Source organism: Orycteropus afer, unplaced genomic scaffold, assembly GCF_000298275.1.
Source record: "Orycteropus afer afer isolate SDZICR_OR568_19922 unplaced genomic scaffold, OryAfe1.0 scaffold00063, whole genome shotgun sequence".
NCBI lineage: Eukaryota > Metazoa > Chordata > Mammalia > Tubulidentata > Orycteropodidae > Orycteropus > Orycteropus afer.
In genome coordinates this window covers 12,786,634-12,803,916 of record NW_006921650.1, presented here as the reverse complement: position 1 = coordinate 12,803,916, position 17,283 = coordinate 12,786,634, and the positions used below count along the sequence as shown (strand labels likewise).

Here is a 17,283-nt window from a genome sequence, read left to right as displayed (position 1 = left end):
GAGTAGCACTCATGGAAAAACATTTATCTGAATACATCTCTACTGCTCTGAGAGACTTCAAAACAACCAGGTTTGAAAGTGTTTTTGATTTTCTTAAATATATTTGAAAGAGTTATATAAAGATCTAGAAATAAAAATAGAACGAAGAGGTTAATTTAGTTTATAAAGTCCTCAACTATTTTATTTTCTCCTTTTGTTACTATTCAAATAAACTCACTCTTTTCTCAGGAAAATGTAATTTGTCAACTAAACATATTTCTACCTTGGATTATCTTTTCAGGTTTCATAGTGTTCCTGGGGTTTTCTTTTTGTGAATCATCTCTGATTCTTACTTTTCAACACTTGAAGTTTCTTTCTCTATATAGACTTTTTCCTGACCAGTTTGAAGAAAAATTTAACTATGTAATTCCTGTACTCTCCTTATCATCCCACAATGTTTACTTACTTCTTTGCTTGTAAATCATATCAATCATTCATTTCTTTATTTTATATATGCACAATCAGTGAATGCTTAACTTACTATGTAGGACAGCTTGTATCAATGTTGTTTTACTGAGACCGTATAGACTTAAGGAATGACTTGTTGTTCCAAGTATAAAACATAACTTAATTTTTTATGATGGTAGAGATAATGTTCATATCAGGGCAACAGTCATTCCTATTAAGCTCTAGTCTACTGATCTATACTTGTTGCTGTGGTTGAAGAACAGTGTTTTTCCATATCAAAAGTACTTATCAATGAAAAAATTTAATATCAGTAGCTTAGACATGTACTGTCCAATACAGTAGCCACTGCTTCATGCTGTTATGTAGATTAACATTAATTAAGATTAAATAAAATTAAAAATTCATTTCCTTGCTCACTGTAGCCACATTTCAGGTCCTCAGTAGGTGTGTGTGGCTAATGACTACAATATTGGACAATGCAGTCATAGAGCATTTTCTTCATAACAGAGTTCTATTGGATAGTACTGCCTTAGACATTTCTATATTAGAATACTTACTTCTACCTAATGATTTCTGTTTTTTAAATAAAAGAATTTTCACATATGGATTGTTAGAAAACCTAGGTATTTATCATGACACATCCTTCTCTTAGTTAAGTAGCTAGTACAAATTATGATATCTCACTTAGGTGCCTCTATTTTTGAGGTAATATAGTGATAAACATTTTCATTTGGAAGATGCAAAGAAAAAATCTTTTACCATCATTATAAATTTGGTGGGGTTAGACTTTTTGCCAGAAGAAATATTTGTATAACATAAACCTGCTATATATACTTATTGAAGTCTTTAAAAGCAACCTCATAATTTTGGGATGTTTCTAAAGATGAACTCTAAAGTGATAAACTCTTAGCCATTTGAAATGAACCTTATGAGGCATTTGTTTTATTTATCATTACTAGTAAATAAGTTTATATATGAATGATACTAAGTATTGAAGACTTGAAAACTTAAAAAATTGAATATAATATCAGAATCTAGTAGATAAAACCTACAAATTATAGATTAGTGAAATCAAAACCTAGTGTACACAATAATTCTGTTCTATACCATGACAAAGTTGTATCAAAGTTATGATAATATTTTCTAAAAGAAATGAAAGCATTCATAATCTGTTTAAATTGCTAGTTTTGTTTCTTAGTTTAAAGGATTGGGTGGAGTGAAAATCTTTCTTGAATAGATTATTTTTAGAATGAGTAGTTTAAATATTTAAAGGAAAATTGTTTTTGCTTTGTTCTTAGGTGTTAGTCCTTTTTGTTAAAAAGGAAATGATTCAGCTCTAAAAAAGTACATGAAGTAATGTTCTTCTAACAATGAATAAACTTGCACTATTTGAAGAAAAACATGGCTTAGCATATAATATTTAAATGTTTCTGTAGTGGTTTTGTAATTCCCCAGAAAGGAAGTAAATAGTGAGATATTTCAGAAGTTATCTTAGAAGTTAACTAAAAAATGTGGTTGTAGAAAAAACAAAGAAAGTATTTTTTTTTCCTGAAATCAAACTAAAGAAACTTCTTGATTATAAATAAATTTGATTGAACACCTCCTTTCAAAATAAATATATTTGGAAGATTAGATCAGTAAAATACAAGCAAATTATTGGAAGTATTCTTGTACTTTACCTTCTGTCTGGATGCCCCTGGAGATGAATCTTTGTAGCAAGATGAGAAATGAATTATGGTCTTTTAGGAATCTTGAGAGTATCTGAATCAAGTCGATTTCTTCTTGTTCTACTCTTCATGGAAAAAAGAGTAATGACATTCTTTAAAATGTTGATACAAGTTTTTACCTAGTATCGGAGGAGGAGCTACATGAGCCAACACAGGCAAGCTTGAAAGCTAGTGAGTGAAAATCCAAGAATAAAACTAGGTAGAGGAGGTGTGTGTGTGTGTGTGTGTGTGTGTGTGTGTGTGGAGAGGCTGGGGGGGAACATAAATAAATGAACCTTTTCTTGGATTACAAACTATAAGACAAGTGCATGTGATTATTTGCTACATGGAAGATGTCATGGTGAGCAATTGTGGGAAAAAATAACAAAAGTTTAAGTTTCAAAGTTTAGGAATTGTGTGTTATTGGGGAAAAAAGTCAAAATTTGGCAGAGTGAGTAGAATCTAAACTTTAAAAATTAGGGAAGAGCTACCAATAGAGAAATAAGGTAGAATCTGAATTAATTTGCTCAAAGTTGTCATTTCTTCCTGCCAGTAGACTGAAAAATAATTCAAAAAGTTAAGCTAAAATATAAAAATATGATACTTGAAACAAAATTCAAAGTATTCAGTTAAAGATTTGAAGTAACAAATGTGGAACAAATAACAGTTTGAAAGACTGGATAAAATTAACTTTGAGGAAGCCAGTTTAATACTTTGCACTGATACATATTTTACATTTGTATTCAGATGAATTGTTAGTTTTCTGTATCCTGTAAAAAAGATTTCTCTTACACTTAGCCAGCAGAGTTTGCAGTTGCATTTCCTAGAGTCAAATCCTGGTTTCACTACTTTCTAGCTATGAAGTCTTAGACAAGTTACTCAGTCTTCTGTGGCATGATATGTGGTACTAAAGTTATAAGAGTTAATACATGTAAAGCACTTATAACTATGCCTACTACTCAGTAAGTGTTTGCTGTTATTATTAATACTTTATTACCATTAGTACTACATGGCTTTCAAAGTGCTATATGAGTCTCTGGCTTAAGGTCTCAGTTTAAATACTTGAAAAGGTGTATCCTAATGATGCTCTCCAAAGTTGTGTCTCCCTCAGTTTTTCTCTACCTCAAAACCCTATTTATTTCATAATCTATAATTATTTTGTTCTTTTGTTTGTTACTTATTCTTCTCCTCAACTATACGTTTATAAAGCCAGGGACCATATCTAGCTCATTTATCATTTTAGCTGTAATACCGACCACGTTTCTTGCCACATAGCAGGAATGTATTACATATTTGTTGATACGAGTCTCTCACATTGTTAGAAGGACCTTAGGAGATCTACTGTTTGGTCAATTTTTTTTACCTGATTTAATTTGGCTTTTAATATAACATTTATAATTCTTTAACTTGTTTTGCATGTCATGAAGAGGAATAGATCTTTCTCATATAGAATCTAAATTGGGGAAGAAGCAATATATATGTTGGGGTAGCAAGAATATTGATAATATATGTCTTTAGCATATAAAATAAGCATTCTCATACTTTAATATTGCACTTTCAGTGTATAGAATAATTTCTGATTTTAAAACAGGAGAATTTGAAGGATGATATTATCCAATAATAATAACAAAATCTATACTGATTGTTTATCTTGGATTTATCCAAAGGATGTTTCTTACTGAAATACCTGAAAGACCTTTATATAGTCGTATAGAATGAATACTACAGATAGCCTTATAGGGACATATTTCAATTAGAGTTTAACTGTACATGAGAAGAGAAACAGTAGATTGCTTTTATACCAAAACCAAGAAACAGCACATTGCCATTGAGTTGATTCTGACTCATATTTTAAAAGATACTTAAATAACATACGAATAGTTAGAAGGCATATTCCCAATAAAAAAGTGGAGGCTTTTCTTCTAAAAAGGAACCCTGTTGGCACAGTAGTTAACTGCTTGACCACTGACTGAAAGGTGGGTGTGAAGTCTGAACCCACCAGCCGCTCTTTGGGAGAAAGATCCAGTAATCTGCTTACATAAAGATTGCAGCCTTGGAAACAGTTTGGTCTCTGTCCTGTGGGGTCGCTATGCGTCAAAATCTACTATGACAGTGACTTTGTTTTTTGGTTTGGTTTCTTCTGAATCACAGAAATGTCAAATAGTTTCTCACACATTTTTTGCTTCTAAAATACGAAATTGTATTTAAAGATATAGTTTAATATATCAATCTTTTTAAATGAAAGTTCTATTTTTTTTACCTTGGTACTTTGAACATTTATAATACATTCTGACAATTCAATACACTTCTTTGATTAGATTCTTTTCTTAAAAGTATTTTTTTTAGAACAAAAACATTTTTTAAGAGAGAATTATTTTTTAGTGTATATTTTAACTATTATTGGATTAGGAAGTCATCTCAGGTTTTTCTCTTGGCTCATTTGTTGCCGAATGATTTACTATGAGATAAAATGAGGACGTTGAAATCTTGCAATATTTTAAAGTGTTTGAAAATGTTGATAATATGAACCAGTCAAAATATTGATATCGTGATTTGGTTAAGAGAATAAAAAATTAATTTTTCAAAACAAATTCTTCCTTTTCTAAACATGCAAATGACTTTGATCTTTGATGCTAAATGATTGAAATATGGTCTTTTTCGAACATTTTCCGTATTCTCCTTAATACAGAATTAGGTTATTCTTACAGTATATATTCTGAAACCCAGAAGTGTATTTTCTGAAAAATGCTTTTTTACTTAACCAGAATAATGAAAAAAGTTCAACATGTAATGGATAATTCTGTTAACTAGATGTTCCTTTTTCCTTTGTCCCTCTCTCTCTCCCGTGGTAGTTAAAACTTATGTTAAATTAGATCTATCCAATATTATGCTTAGCGTATGGTATTCATTTGAGTGGAATTATTCATTTCACATATAGAAAGCATTTCACTTGTATTGATTAGTTTAAAAAAGTTATTAAACTAAAGCATAAAAAAAAAAAACCTTATTAAAAGACTGCCATAGGTACACACACATATAAAAGACCTTTAGACTTTTTTTAAAAAAATCTCTTAAATCAGTTTTTTGATTTGTTTCTTTTCAGTATTCTTCATCCATCCATAATACAATGTTGACATTAGGAAGCAAGGAAGAATAGTTTTGGTCTGACTCCTATAATGTACTTTTAAACCATGGTGGGCTCAAAATGGGAATTAAAATACTTTTTTTAATATAGGGAAATAATAGCAATATTGAATAGTTTTCAGAATAATTTTCTAAAGCATAAGGCCCATAGAATTTGGTGATCTAGAATCATTGAATCATAGTTCTTCTGAGAGTAAATAAAATACTTTGTCAACAGCCAATTTAGACTTTAGGGTGGGGATAAAATCTCAGATATATGGATTGCCTTATATCTGTACCTTTTTATGGAATACCTCAATAGATCATATAGAAAATCTTTTCATTTATTTTACTAATTCTTTTGGAGGGTGGAAAGGTTAGTTCTCCTTTTATGTAAATCAAAAAAAAAAAAAAAAAATTCCCACTGCTACTAGTTTTGAAAATAACCAAAAAACCAAACCCATGGCCGTCAAATCTATTTGGACTCACAGCAACCCCATAGGACAGAGTAGAACATTCCCATAGGATTTCCAAGGTGAGAGACTGCCTTATCTTTCTCCCATGGAGTGGGATCCGTCTGCCGACCTTGTGGTTAGCAGCCAAATGGTTTAATCACTGCACCCCGAGACCTCCAGTTTTGAAAACACATCAGTATAAATGACTCTGAATTTACCATTTTTGAGATTACATTGATAATACTTCACTATCAGGGAAAAATACCTATTAAAAGAGTAATTTTGGAGATTCTTTTTAAGAGAGGTGGAAACATTTGAAGAGAGTGAGCTGTGTTACTGTGGCAGTAGTTTTTCTTAAGCATCTTTGAGACTGGGTGATCCAAGTATGTTTTTAAGAAATTTAAAAAAATTTAGCTGTAGCTACACTTGTTTGGGCTTTAAGTAATTACTTCAAATATCAGTATGTCTTGAATATTCATGTATTCATCCATTTCAATTTTTTAGGAGATTTTATGAAGATGGAGCAATTGTCTTGGGTGAGGAAGCAAATATGCTTGCTGGCATGCTGCTTGGGCTTAATGCTATTGATTTCAGGTACTTAATCTATTCAAAAGCACTCAGTTTTAAATAATTTCATCTCTTAATAGTTTCTACTTACTATTTTCTTTCAATTTTTGGTCTAAAGCATACATTTGGATATTGATGTTTGATTCATGTTATTCTCCTTCAGATGCCCTCAGTTAGATTTCTAAATGGTTTGCTGTCTCAGAAGAGACTATCTCAGACTTCAGGAATTAACTGATAGGCTTGCTTTCTAGCTTGGGTAAAATGAAAGCTTAACCACATCTGCCTAAGCAGAAATATTTTGAACCCCAGTAGCAGTGAAAAAACGTATTGGATCTTATATTTTTAGTATTTTTTGCCTACTACTTAAAAATGAAAAGAGTTAGATTAAAATAGATTCAAAGCTTGAAAAATTCTCATAATCTCATGTGCCAAGATAAAGAAGATCCTGACAGGGTATCTTAGGTATCTAATGTTATGTATGGATCTAGAATATCAAATAATATTGTTCACATTTTATTTTCAACAAGTGGAATTGATTCCAGACTAAGATTATACATTCTGAAAATGGATTTATAAATAATAGCTTATTTATTAATAACTTACAATTTTCTTTAGATTTATGGAAGCATCCTTTTGCATTTCTTGAATTGACCCAAGTCTTTAAGTTATACTAAAGTAAAAGATCTGTCTATAAAAAAGAGCTCAAACTCAAGAATGGTGGAAATACTTGGTTTACATTAAAATAATATAATTTATTATTATTTGTGGATATAAGATCCGAGACTTTTCAGTTGTTCAGATGATAAGTCTATCCTAGTTTTATCATCATTCAAATCTGTTAGGGGATATTCAGTTTCTCCTGAGAATTTGTGTCTAAATGTGATGAACGTATCTTCATTTAGAAATTCTCTAATGACTTTATTTAAAGTCTGTGAAGACCAAGACAGTATTAAATAAAGTGACATTGTTTGAACATATTTCTCAGTTTCATTTTTGCTTGATACATTTATGTAACAGTGTATTAATTTGTGAAATTCTTTGTCACTGGTATTGAAGGTAGACTATCTTTATTGAAGGGTTTTTCAGTAATGTTGAACAATTAAATTGCAAATAGAAAACCTGCAAGTTGATAAAACACATGCATCTAACAAGATTGTTTGTAATACATTTGATTTAAAATTTTGTGTATTAATATGGAATATTTATTCTCTAATAGCTTCTGCCTGAAAGGAGAGGGATTAGATGGCAGTTTTCCTGCTGTAATAGACTATACACCATACTTGAAGTTTACCCAAAGGTATTTGACATTTTGAAATGTATTATTGACATCTTAATTTATGATCGAATGGCTTGCTTTTGTGAAATGTGTTTTTCAATTGAAATTGCTTTTTACAAAACATCTATTTCAGTGCTGGTTACTGTTGGACTTTTAGGATACAATCTCTCTTATATATACTCTGGTAACATAGTGCCTAAGGCACTTGACTGCTAACCAGAAGGCTGGCAGTTCAAACCCACCAGCCACTCCTCGGAAGGAAGGTTGGGCAATCAATCTACTTCTGTAGTGATACTGCCTCAGAAACCCAAGGAGGGGTCGCTATGAGTCAGGTCTGACCCGACGGCACATAACAACAGCACATTTGGTGTCCTTGTAACTACATGTAAACATGGAACCATGATTATTTCCTTGCTTTAAAAACTAGCAGGGATAAAGAACATACATATTATTAAAGTTTTTGACATATACTGTCAAATTGCTCTCCAGAGAAGTCATACCAATTTAGTTTTTATCACCAGTATTTGAGCATGCCTGTTTCCCATCCTTGCTAAGAGTTAAAAAATGTGGCTAATTGTATAAATGAAAAATAATATCCTGTTGTTTTAATTTGTGTTTATTTTATTGCCAGTAAATAATTTTTTTATGTTCATTGACCATCAGTCTTTTTCTTTTTAAATAGACTTTTATCTTTGAGAAACTGAAATATGAAATATGTAAATAAAAAACCTGGTGGCCCAGTGGTTAAGCGCTTGACTGCTAACTGTCAGGTTGGTGATTCAAACACCCAGCAGCTCTGCAGGAGGAGACCTAGTGACTTGCTCTGTGAAGATTACAGCAGAGAAACCCCTCTGGAGCAGTTCTACTCTGTCACATGGGTCACTGGGAATTGGATATTCAATTGGTGGCACCTGGCAACTAAACTGAAATAAACAATTTATCGAGCAAATTTCTTTGACAACAGGATAGTGAGAGTGTAGTTTTTAATTTTCAAATATATTCTGAGCTTCTCATTACTACTGTTTTGTTGTTATTGTGGTTAGAGATGTGGTCTACATAACATTCCTTGAAGTTTGTTGAGAAATGGCCTATAATAGGCCAGTTTTCCAATAATTAGATTTTGTACTTGTTAAATTATGCTTGTTAATAGTCTTGTTTTAATATTCTGTATCCTTTTTAATTATTATCTGCTTGATGTTTCAAGTTACTGAGATGATGTATTAAATTTTATGTTTAATTTGTCAAATTTTCCTTGTGATTTTTTTCATTTTTGTTTTATATAGTTTGAAGTTACATTGTTAGAATTTATTTAAAATTCCACAAAGTGGACACCATTGTTAGTGTTTCAAGCACTCAGTATTTGTTTAAGATTTACCCTGACGTTTACCTGTTTATTTGTGTATTCCTCCCTCTTACAAAACAGACCTTCCTTATTTGGTCATTTTCCTTCTTCTTAAAATACAGTCATTGGAAGTTCTTTTAGTGAGAATTGATTAGTACATCCTTCAGTTTTTAGTTATCTGGAGATGTGTTTATATCACCTTGCCTCTGGTGGTGCAGTGGTTAAGGCATTTGGCTGCTAACCAAAAGATCAGCGATTCAAACCCACCAGCTGCTCTGCTGAAGAAAGATGAGGCAGTCTGCTTCTGTAAAGATTTACAACCTTGGAAAATGATATGGGGGTCACTACGAGTCAGAATCAACTTGATGGCAGTCAATTTGTGTTTGGTTAGTTAGTATCATAATAAATATATGTAATTATATTGTAGTTTCTTTTTATCTGTCTTCTAGTTTACCTGTTCTCTCTTCAGTGATACCTAATCTGCTTTTTAGCTTGTACATTTCGTTTGAAATTTCAGTTATTATTTTCTCTTAGTTCTGTTGGGTATTTTTCAAAGTTGGAAATTTATCATCAATCACTGATTGCTTGTCTCCAGTAACCTCAAAACCAAAGCTGTGACAGGCAATTTTCCTTTGGTGTTTGTTTGTGTATGTGTTTGTTTCCTAGATCACCAACTGAGAACATATCATTGACTTTATTATTTTTTTTAATTTTAATCTTTCCAGTTCTGATAGTATCAGCAGTGATGAGGAAGAGCTAAGGACTTTGGGAAGCAGTGGTAGTGAAAGTAGCACTCCAGAGAATGTTGGACCTCCTTTCATCATGGATGAAAATAGTTGGTTCAACAAGTGTAAGAGAGTTAAACAAAAGTATCAACTTACCCTGGAACAAAAGGTATTTACCAGTTTTCAAAAGTCTTTAATTTCAGTCTCATTAATACTTCTAGACCGTTCAGTGCCAAAAGATCTTTTAACTGAATAATGTTGTTTACCCATTGCTACTTCTTTTTTGTTTTTGAACTGTCCCCCTCTTAATTAAAAATCAGGCAGCATTTTAGGAGAGTCTTTCATTTGTTAAAGTTTTTCTGATCTCATGTTTTAATATAAAAATAAGCCATTTATTCTGTAAGCAGTTTTAATTTATGTATTTGTGATTTTCATTCCTGTGATTAATTTTATAAAACATTATTGGTTTGAGAAATTACAGTGACTGAGAACAGGCCGTAGCCATCTGATTTTTCCAGTCAGTTATTTCAGCAACTCTTGGCTGCTAAGCATTGTGCTAGGCAGAGTGGAGCATATATAAGGAAGATAAACTCTAGTACCCCTGGAGAGTTTGTAACCTCTTCTTTTTTTATTCTGTTATCCCATTTACCTTTCTGCCTGTCTTTAAAAACTATCATTATTCATAGGTGATATATCTAGGGAAAGCCCAATGGAATTAGCTACAGAAATATTAGAACAATAAAAAATGTACTAGGGAAAAATAGTTACAAAATAAATTTACAGATATATTATGTATCTCCTAAATATGAACAACTGGTTAGAAAACACAAAGAAAAATATTCCATTTATAATAGGATTGCAAATGTACATTATTTCTATAAAGAAAAATTTAATACCCTATAACAAAGACTAAGATAATCTGAAAACCTGTCTATTTAAAAAATCTGGAAATGCTGAGTAAACACAGTTTCTGATGTTATATGCAGAGCTGAGCTCTCAAACAAAAGGAACTCACTAGCAGCCAGAAACTGGGTGGTACAAACGGTTTATGTTCTTGCTGCTAACCAAAGGGTTGGAGGTTTGAGTACACCCAGAGGTGCCTTAGAAGAAGATCTGGCAATCGACTTTTCAAAAATTAGCCTTTGAAAACCCTCTGGAGCACATTTCTTTTCTGATATAAATGGGGTCACCATGAGTCAGAATCAACTCAACAGCAACTAATTAGTAGGGACCAGAAAGAGAGGGATCTGAAAACAAGAGGAGTAAGTTCATGAATTAGCATTGCTCTAGGTCTTGAGGAATGAGGGTGAGGAGGTACTTGTGTTGTGCTAACCTAGGTACTTGAGTTTTAATATCAACAGAGGGACAGCTCATTATCACTGAAGATGGAAATTGAACCTAAAAGCCAGGTGTGAAATGATAATTGGTAGAGTAAGCAAAGAAATTGGTAAACAAACCTTGGTTACATAAAACAACAACAAAAATAATGATTAGTATGAGGTGGCAGTGGTGTGCTGGTGTCTAACAGCTGGCTTTCACAGGGAGGGTGGGAAAGGAACCCTAATTTGTAGCATTTCCCAATTTAAAGAAACAACAACAACACTGCCGTCAAGTCGAACCCAACTCATAGTGACCCCTTCTTGGGTTTCCAAGGCAGTATCACTATGGAGGTAAATTGCCCAATCTTCCTTCTGAGGAGTGGCTAGTGGGTTTGAACCACCAGCCTTCTGGTTAGCAGTCAAATGCCTTAGTCACTATGCCACCAGAGCTCCCATGGAGTAAATACTCCCACTATAATCAATTTAAAGCTACCAGTGTAGTAACATCACTGAATACAGAATAGAGAAGAGATGCACAATAGCACATCATGTAAGATTATGTAATTTAATTGTTATCAGTAGCCGTGTTGGACACCTGACCCACAAAATTTAACATTCAGCTTTCAAGAGCCCATGCAAACTGACTGCTGTCTACCACTGGGTTATGGAAGAAAAGTGGAAATGTTACACTGGCTAACAATACCAGAAAGGGAGAAAGAGGATACTGAAGCTAAAACTTTTTGAGGTCTTTATTAATATGAAGGAAGGAAGAGAAATTTTTCAATGTGCATACCTACTTCTAAAGTTAACTTTTTAGGAGTTTCAATTAAAAGAATGTAAATAAAATGTTTAACTTCTAAACTATTAGTGGAATGGAAGAGAAATAAGGAGATTTGGTTAATACAGTAGAAGGGAGTAAATGAGAAAAAGTAAGAATGATAGCAACACAAAATAAGTCAACATCACCCTAAAGTAAATGACAGAGACATGCTAATTAATACAAAGTCTTAGATTAATAAATAAAAATGATACTTTAGCTCTATCAATCTATAAGAGACACACCTAAAATATAATGGCACAAAAAGTTAAAAGTAAGGGAATAAAGATGTAATAGGCAAATACTACCAAAAAGAATTCCAGATCACTGAGCATAGACTTTAAGGCAAAAGCATTATTAAGACTAACAAAAAACACTGTTTAAAAATAAAACACTTCACCAGGAATGTACAATGATGCTGCATTTAACAATGTAGTAATGAAAAGTATGAAGGAAAAATTAATAGACTGTCCAGGAGAAATTGATAAATCCGTAATTATTATAGAAAACTTTAACATGTCTTTCCGAGTAGTTTTTAGATTTAACGGTCAAAATATTAGTTAAGGATGTGGTGAAATTAGACAACACAGTTAATGAGCTGGATCTAATAAAATATATAAATGCTCTACCAAACAATTAGAATACTCATCTTTTTCATGCAGACATGGGACAAATATATAATTTTTATGAAGTATACTAGGTCACAGTGTTCCGCAAGTAGCAATGTATATAAAATAAATGATATAATATTGACCACAATACAGTAAAGTTAGATATCAATATAGAAGTTCACCACCACTGACATACCTGTTGTTGTTGTTATGTGCCGTGGAGTTGGCCCCAACTCATGGCAACCCCTCCTTGGGTTTCCGCAGCAGTATCACTACAGAAGTAGATTGATTGCCCAGCCTTCCTTCTGAGGAGTGGCTGGTGGATTTGAACTGCCAGCCTTCTGGTTAGTAGTCAAATGCTTTAGGCACTATGCTACCTAAGAATTAAAAACTAGAAATTAAAAAAAAAAAAATCTAATAATTATGGTTAAAAAAGAAATGAGAAAATATTTGCAAATAAATGAGAATGAAAATAATGTCTACTAGTTTTAAGTTAAATTTGTACAACTTTTTTGCAAGTTTGCTTTATATGCCCCTTTACTTCTATGAAAGACCTACATTATACTTGTTTTCACAAACTACAAGAAATCTGAGGAGGAATTTTGCTTTTAGGAAAAAAAAGGAAAAGTAAAACTAGCATTCAGCATTTTGCAGCAAGCCATTTTAGAGGCAGCATGCACCCTGAGCAGGGAGAGTGGTGTCGCCAAGTTCCTTCCCTGGGAACCACACATAGCATCTCAGCATCAAGCTGTCATAGCGTTGAACTGTGCCTGTGAACACTGTATGTTAATGTTATGTTGTAGATTTTATGTGTTACTTGGTATGATTTGGTAGGTTATTTTTTGGAACCTGGAAATGTTCAAAACTGTTTTCCAGTACAAGTTAGTGGTAATTGTTTCTTTGCTTTACATCGTTTTGGCTTATGAATGATTTCACAGGAATGCTCTGCTTTCGGAAGCAGAAGAAACCTGTACGTGTAGAATTAAATGCTTAACTTAGAAAAGAAAGATTGAAATTAAAGTTAAAGTCAGTATCTAAGAGGTAGACAAAGAACAACTATACCGATTCAAAAGAAGGAAAATAGTAAGAACATATTAATGAACTAGAAAACAGAAACAGAACTGACACAATCAGAAGTTGAATATTTGTAAAAACTAATGATGTAGACAAATTTTAGTGAGAATAATTAATTTTTAGAAAATAGTTAAGGCAGATCAACAATTTTAAGAATGAAAAGGCAGCAGATGACATAACTACAAAGCAGCAGGCTCCCCAAAAATAATAATTAGTGAATAGTTTTGAAAATTTTGTTAATACTTTAGAAAATCAGATGAAGACTTTTTATAAACACTATTTATCAACACTGGTAGACTTATAACCATTAAATAAATTGAATAATTGATAATTCTCTACATACAGACAAAAAAATTAACAGACTTGTATGGCTTTGAAAGTAGAGCCTACCAAATGTTCAAAAGGCATTAGTTATTCTGTTCCTGAGAATAGAAATAGAAGAAATATTTTTCAATGAGTTTAATTCATCTAATACACTTTTGATACTAACAAAGTCATGTGACTGTAATAACAGATGGGAATGTTGAAAACGGAAGAACAATTTGGCATTATCTAATAAATGTGAAGATGTGTATGGAATATACCCCAGAAATTCTTTTCCTACTCTCACCTCCTAGAAACCCTTGGATATGTGTACCAGGAGACATATAACTCAGTGTTCACAGCAATATTTCTCATAATAAGGAAAACTTAAATTAATCTAAATGGCCATTGATAATAGAGTTAATAAACTCTGCAGTAGTTGTGAAATGGAGTACTCTATAGTAATGAGAGTAAATGACCTACATAGTTGAAAAAGCATGTTTCAAAAACCTCTCAAACCTAAATATATTTAAAGTGATATTCATTTGTAAGGAGCTCTGGTAGCATAGTGCCTAAGGCCTTTGACTGCTAACCAGAAGGCTGGTGGTTCAAACCCACAAGCCACTCCTCAGAAGGAAGGTTGGGCAATCTACTTCCGTAGTGATACATCCTCGGAAACCCAAGGAGGGGTCGCTATGAGTTGGGCCTGACTTGACGGCACATAACAACAACAACAACATTCATTTGTAGTAAAACTAGATAGAAAAGCAAGGGTTGGTAAATGCAAATTTCAAAAATACCATCTTTATGGAGGAGGCGAAAGCGTGGGATCAGGGATTATAGGGTCTCTAAAAGTACTGATAATCTATGTAGAAGGTATATTGTTGTTGTTGTTGTTATGTGCTGTCGAGTCGGACCTGACGCATAGTGACTCCTCCTTGGGTTTCTGAGGCAGTATCACTACGGAAGTAGATTGCTGCCCCATCTTTATTCCGAGGAGTGGCTGGTGGGTTTGAACCGTCAGCCTTCTGGTTAGCAGTCAAGTACCTTAGCCACTATGCTACCAGAGCTCCCAGAAGGTATATAAGCATTTAAAAATTACTAGTGTTTATAAATGTAATGTATATAAATATATATTTATAAACAAATATATGTGATGTTTATATTATATATATATGAAATATTTCATTTATAAAAACTAACATCATAAAAGTTTAAAAATAAAGTTACTATGGAAGAACAAATCTTTGATTATTTCCAAGGAAAGTCTGAATAAGAAGCTCAATAAAGGGAGAGAAGTATTTGCTTTTAACATCTATCATAAAGCTGAAAAAGCTAAAACTACTTGTTAATGACATGAATAGTGTAACATAACATGGAAGAGTACTTTAAGAAAAAAGAAAGATTCTAATTAATATCCTCAGAGGAATTCGAAAGCATATTGCAACTAAAAGGATGAATGAGATGCCATGAGAAAGAAAGAATCAGAAAACAAGAAAGAGGTATTGTAAATTAAAACATGATTTCCCACATTCAAAATTTAGTATAAGAGTTTGGAAGATAAATTCAGTGAAGTCTCCCCAAAACAGCAAAAGGACAAAGAAATAACTAAGTAGGAAACAGAGGATCAATCCAAGAAGTCTCATATTTATTAGGTATCTGGCAGTAATCAAAAAAAAAAAAAGGAGCTCTGGTGGCATAGTGTCTAAGGCATTTGACTGCTAACCAGAAGGCTGGTGGTTCAAACCCACCAGCCACTCCTCAAAAGGAAGATTGGGCGGTCTAACTCTGCCCAGTATTCTGAGATTCTGCCTCGGAAACCCGAGGGGAGGGGGGTCGCTATGAATTGGAAATGACTGGACAGCAGTGAGTTACTAACAGGTAATTATATTTTTGCATACAGTGTACAAGGAACTATTTTAAGCAGTTTACCTATATTGACTTCCTTATGCTTCACAATGAAGTACACTTACTGTTCCCACTTTTTAAGATAAGGAAACTGTAGCTTAGAGAGGTTAAGTAGCTTGCTCACGGACACATAGCTAGCTGGTAAGTGATAAACATGAAATACGAGACTAGACAGTCCCTAAACCTGCAAGCCTAACCAAAACGTTAATCTGTCTCCCATGAGTATGTTAGCATTGAAATGTTAGTATCTGTACATTTTTTTTAAATCATATAGGGGCAGCTTTTTACTAGATCATTCTGAAATTAGGTCTATATTTTGAAGCTGGAAGAAATATAATTATTTTTCTCTGTTGTGGAGTTTCAAAATTACAATGTTTTTACTAAGTTTTGCCTTAAATAGCCAACAATCTAACTTTAGTAAAGAACTTTAAATAACATGTTCAATTTTTGTACTGTTTTATCAATGATACTTTTAAGTTGCTTTGTTACAATATAGATAGAAATAGCATTTAAGTTACTCAGGATTGTTCTTCAAAATATATGTGAGAATTTTGCGTTGCTATATATTGGTGATACTGTATTTACAGGGGTATCTTGAAGAACTCTTAAGACTTCGAGAGAACCAGCTCTCTGAATCAGTCTCCCAGAATAAAATACTGCTTCAGAGGATTGAAGATTCTGACCTGGCCCATAAATTGGAGAAGGAACAATTAGAATATATAATTGCGGAGCTTCAAGATCAGCTGTAAGTGAGATCATTTTGGAAAAATTTGGAATGTGTAAATATCAGACAAAGTTGTATTTTGATATAGAAGTCAAAATCCAAAATATCTGATTGCCAGTAGGCAACCAAGATTAAATTATTTTTCAGTTAGTCTTTTTTTAAAGTTTACTTTTTTTTATTACAAAAATGATTTATAGTTATTGTAGAAATATTCGAAAATACGAGAAAAATATAAAAACTTTTGTTACTCAGAGTTAATTGCTATTACTGGTGTATATTCTTCTAAAGGCATATTTTTCAAAGTATTGATCAATTGATTTAATGCGAAAAGATAGCATATTAGACCAGTATACTCAAAGTGCAGTGCCAGAATATAAACTGTTGCCAGGTTGTGCCAGAATATCACTAAGCGTGGTTTAGTACAGCTGACTTTTTTTTCATAGCGAGACTTTGATGAAGAAGGTTATATATTGCTTTACATTCTAATATAAGCTCCTCAACTTACCACTATTCAAAGCGCTTGTACAGGACATAGCATTTTGTCATACTTGCTCTTATCAATTTATTGTTTATGGTGAAAATCTTCACACGTTAACATTTTTAAAGTTTATTTTTAAAGTTTTAATTAGAAATAATGTCAAACTTCTAGAAAAATTATTAGGCTGGTACAAAGCAATCCCATGCACCCTTTCCTAAATTCACCAGTTTCCCACCTTTTGCCATGTGCAAAAACGGCGAGGAGGCCACATGTTCTGACCTCCTCTAATCTCACAAGAGGAAGACAGGATTACCAGCAGTAACCCAAGGCCTATTACTGCAAGGCCAAACATGCTGCCTCCCTCCAGCCCTTTCACCAACCGTTCCTCCCAAAGCACCCACCACCTCT

The 17,283-nt window shown here is 32.8% G+C and overlaps 1 protein-coding gene across 1 annotated transcript in view; it reads left to right on the top strand.

Moving 5' to 3' along the window:
* The window catches only part of RUNDC3B (RUN domain containing 3B), a 218,801-nt gene that overhangs the window by 125,974 nt on the left and 75,544 nt on the right, over positions 1-17,283 (top strand). Inside the window, exons 7-11 of the mRNA XM_007939844.1 lie at positions 4-70; positions 6,236-6,325; positions 7,515-7,595; positions 9,642-9,810; positions 16,261-16,418. Coding sequence (XP_007938035.1) covers positions 4-70; positions 6,236-6,325; positions 7,515-7,595; positions 9,642-9,810; positions 16,261-16,418 — 565 coding nt within the window. The remainder of the gene's footprint in view (positions 1-3; positions 71-6,235; positions 6,326-7,514; positions 7,596-9,641; positions 9,811-16,260; positions 16,419-17,283) is intronic.